Source organism: Sceloporus undulatus, chromosome 5 (assembly GCF_019175285.1).
Source record: "Sceloporus undulatus isolate JIND9_A2432 ecotype Alabama chromosome 5, SceUnd_v1.1, whole genome shotgun sequence".
NCBI classification, from domain to species: domain Eukaryota; kingdom Metazoa; phylum Chordata; class Lepidosauria; order Squamata; family Phrynosomatidae; genus Sceloporus; species Sceloporus undulatus.
Window position 1 is genome coordinate 91,291,858 of NC_056526.1, and position 3,112 is coordinate 91,294,969.

The 3,112-nt window shown below is 36.9% G+C and overlaps 1 protein-coding gene across 1 annotated transcript in view; it reads left to right on the top strand.

Annotated features, from left to right (window-relative positions):
- DHX15 (DEAH-box helicase 15) overlaps positions 1–705 on the top strand; it is a 29,060-nt gene extending 28,355 nt beyond the window's left edge. The window contains exon 12 of the mRNA XM_042469637.1: positions 139–705. Coding sequence (XP_042325571.1) covers positions 139–256 — 118 coding nt within the window. The 3' untranslated portion in view covers positions 257–705. The remainder of the gene's footprint in view (positions 1–138) is intronic.
- The last annotated feature ends 2,407 nt before the right edge of the window (positions 706–3,112 follow it).

Here is a 3,112-nt window from a genome sequence, read left to right on the forward strand (position 1 = left end):
AGTGGATTTCCATATTTCCAGGCATTATCAAATAGATGGATAATCTAATTCTCATAAGTAGTATTAATTGGCCAATTGCTATTGCTTGCATGATGTTCAGATCTGTGCAGAAGTGATAAACCTTTCTTTCTTTGACAGGTTGGTGAAAATAGCCCCTCAATATTATGACATGAGCAATTTCCCACAGTGTGAAGCAAAGAGACAGTTGGATCGCATCATTGCCAAACTTCAGTCCAAGGAATATTCACAGTACTGAATTTATTGTTTGAATTGAAGTTGCTCAGAGGACAGCTGAAACAATGACTGAACTCTAAGTTCCAAGTTGTGCTCTTCGCTTTGGTTCAATAATGGCCTTTATTTGAAAGCTTTTTAATTTTTCTTTACAGTAAATATTCCATTCTGATTTCATAAATTAAACATGTATGCCTCCCTTTTGTGTTCACACTGTAGCTCATACTGGAAAAGCTGATCAATGTTTTGCAGTTTATTAAAAGTAGTTCTATATATATAACAATGTTATAAGCATTTCTTTAGAAATGGTTGAAAATGCTTCTAAAATGTGATTTATCGACCATGGTATGCATGATCGTTGTAATTGTTGACATTCCTTTTAGAAGTTGTGAAATGTTACAACGTGCTTATGTAGACACAATCTTCAGCTTCAGTACAAAGGTACTGACTTCAATAAAATCTATTTATACTAAAGTTTTGGTGAAATAAACTGTTTCTCTTCCCTTTGTCATGAAATACCCAAAGATTCGGTTTAGCTTGAAATCAACATTTCAGTAGTCTGTTTCAGCTTCTTGTGACCAGAAAATTAAGCGTAGTTCACTATAGAGCAAACTAATGTGTATTGTTCTGGCCAGGACCTAATAGTATATTTCCACTGGATTCCACCGATTCTACTAAAAGAATTTAAATTTCCTTCTCTCCTTCCTCCACCTAACCTCTGTGGCTGCAAAAGCCTGCTCCAGAGGGATTTCTAGCACTCTGTATCAGATTTTTAGGATGCATTGAGACTGCATGAAGGTTGGATGGCTGCACCTTCCCTGATTCCATTGGAATTTAGCTGAAATAGAGCCAGCATAGCATAGTGGTTTGAGCTTTGGACTATGACTCTGGCAACCAGGTTCGATTCCCTGCTTGGCCATGAAGCCGACTGGGTGAGCTTGAGCAAGTCACACACTCTTAGCCTTGGGAAGGCAATGGCAAACCTATGAACAAATATTGCCAAGAAAACCTCCTTATAGGTTCACTTTATGGTCATGGTAGGTCAGAAACAACTTGAAGGCACACAAGAACAGCATACTATCAGAACGTGGCCATTTTCTATGCTGTGCTATGCCAAAGGAGTAAACCCAACACTACAACCATATACCCTAATCCTGATTATTTTTCTAGGAGAGGAAACGTTTATACACTCCAACCTGAACTGGCTTCTATATGGAGAAAGCCAATCGGCATACATTTCTTTTAGATTGGTTGCAGGAAGACAGCAGAGATAGACCAGTATGTCTGTTTGTGCTGTAGCTAATCTGTCTGGCAGCATATATACCATACAATGTGACCAGACAATATTTTTCCAAGACAGTTTCTGTTTATATACTCTGTGCCAGAACTAGAATGGTAAAGTGCTTCCCATTTGCAGTTGTCATTGCCAAATGAAGCAGATTTGGCCAAGAAGTTTATAGATGAGTTTTCAAATGGTGGATGCTGCTTTTCAGAAACAAGTAATGATTTACTTTCACATAAGTAAATTATCGTCCATGATTCTGATGTTCTTTCCAAAAGTGTATATCAAGATCATAAGATTCTAAGATCCAGTCAGATGTCACTTGAGTAGATAGATGCAAGTGCTGTTTTGGTGCCATGGTACCATTGACTGATAGGCTAAAATATTCTCTTTCCTGCCACATGTTGGCGTTGAAGCAGCCTTGCATCTAACAGCTTGTGACACATGTCTACATCCTTAAGCAACATAGCTGTACCAGGGGGAATGGGTAGTTGTGATAAGAGATAAAATAACAGTTTATAATTTAGAGATGATGGTTTAAACATTTATAATTGCTTGTTCTGACATGTCTGTACCAGGATGGACCTGGTGGTGCCAATGAATGGCAAGCCGTAGTTCTCTCCAGATAGTGGTGGTGTTATTATTTTTAATTGAGTGAATGAGATTTTGGCTTGTGCACATGGACCAGATGGGTCAAGGAACTCCAAACAAGGGAATTGTGCGTAAATGGTCACCTCCAATTTAAAGATGTGATAGTAATAAAGAAAAATATGAAATAATATTTTAATTTAGCAATGGTATTGCAAATTTAAAACATTAAACTATAAAAATATGGATGCATTAAATGTAGTGTACACTAAAAACCTTCAGTCTAATTTTATGAGAAGTGTTACTTCAAGTTAAGAAATGTAATAAAACAAGAAAATGCTTATGGGTAAGAAACAACATATGCTTAAAATAGTTAAAACACTAAAAAGAATGTGTAACTTGTGTTCATTTTTATATCTTCAGAGAGAGAAATGTGAATTGTATTTTTATGCTACAGTTGAATCTACTGTGCAATTTATCTAAATTTACCTATATATGTAAGAAAAGCAAATTCTCTTTCCACCAGTTTCTCTCAAACTATATGTTTTCAAAGCCGAGAGAGAAACTGGTGGAAAGGGAGTTTGCTTTTCTTAAAGAGCTGTGAGAAAGAGACTTGAGTTTGCCTTCCAGCTGTCTTGAACAGCAATGCTCATGGCTGCACAGTACCCAGGTTGGTTATGGTTTATGGGAATTTTAAATGAAAACATGTGAACTATCTGTTTCTGTATTAGATCTTAGAAGAAACAGCAGTAGTTCTTCATGCATGCAAGTGCCTCTTAACTTCCCAGGACTTGCTTTCTCCATATTCCACATGGAATCTTCTTACTCGAGGATACTATATATGTTACCATACAGTAGCTACATTATCATTCCCAGCATGAATACACATACACACAGTGACAGGATTGAGGTCTATGATACTCTCATATACAGTAGATACATTGGCCCATTGGAATTTACATGTGTATTGACTCACCAGTCAACTGTTGAGTCATTGTCCTGTTACAGACA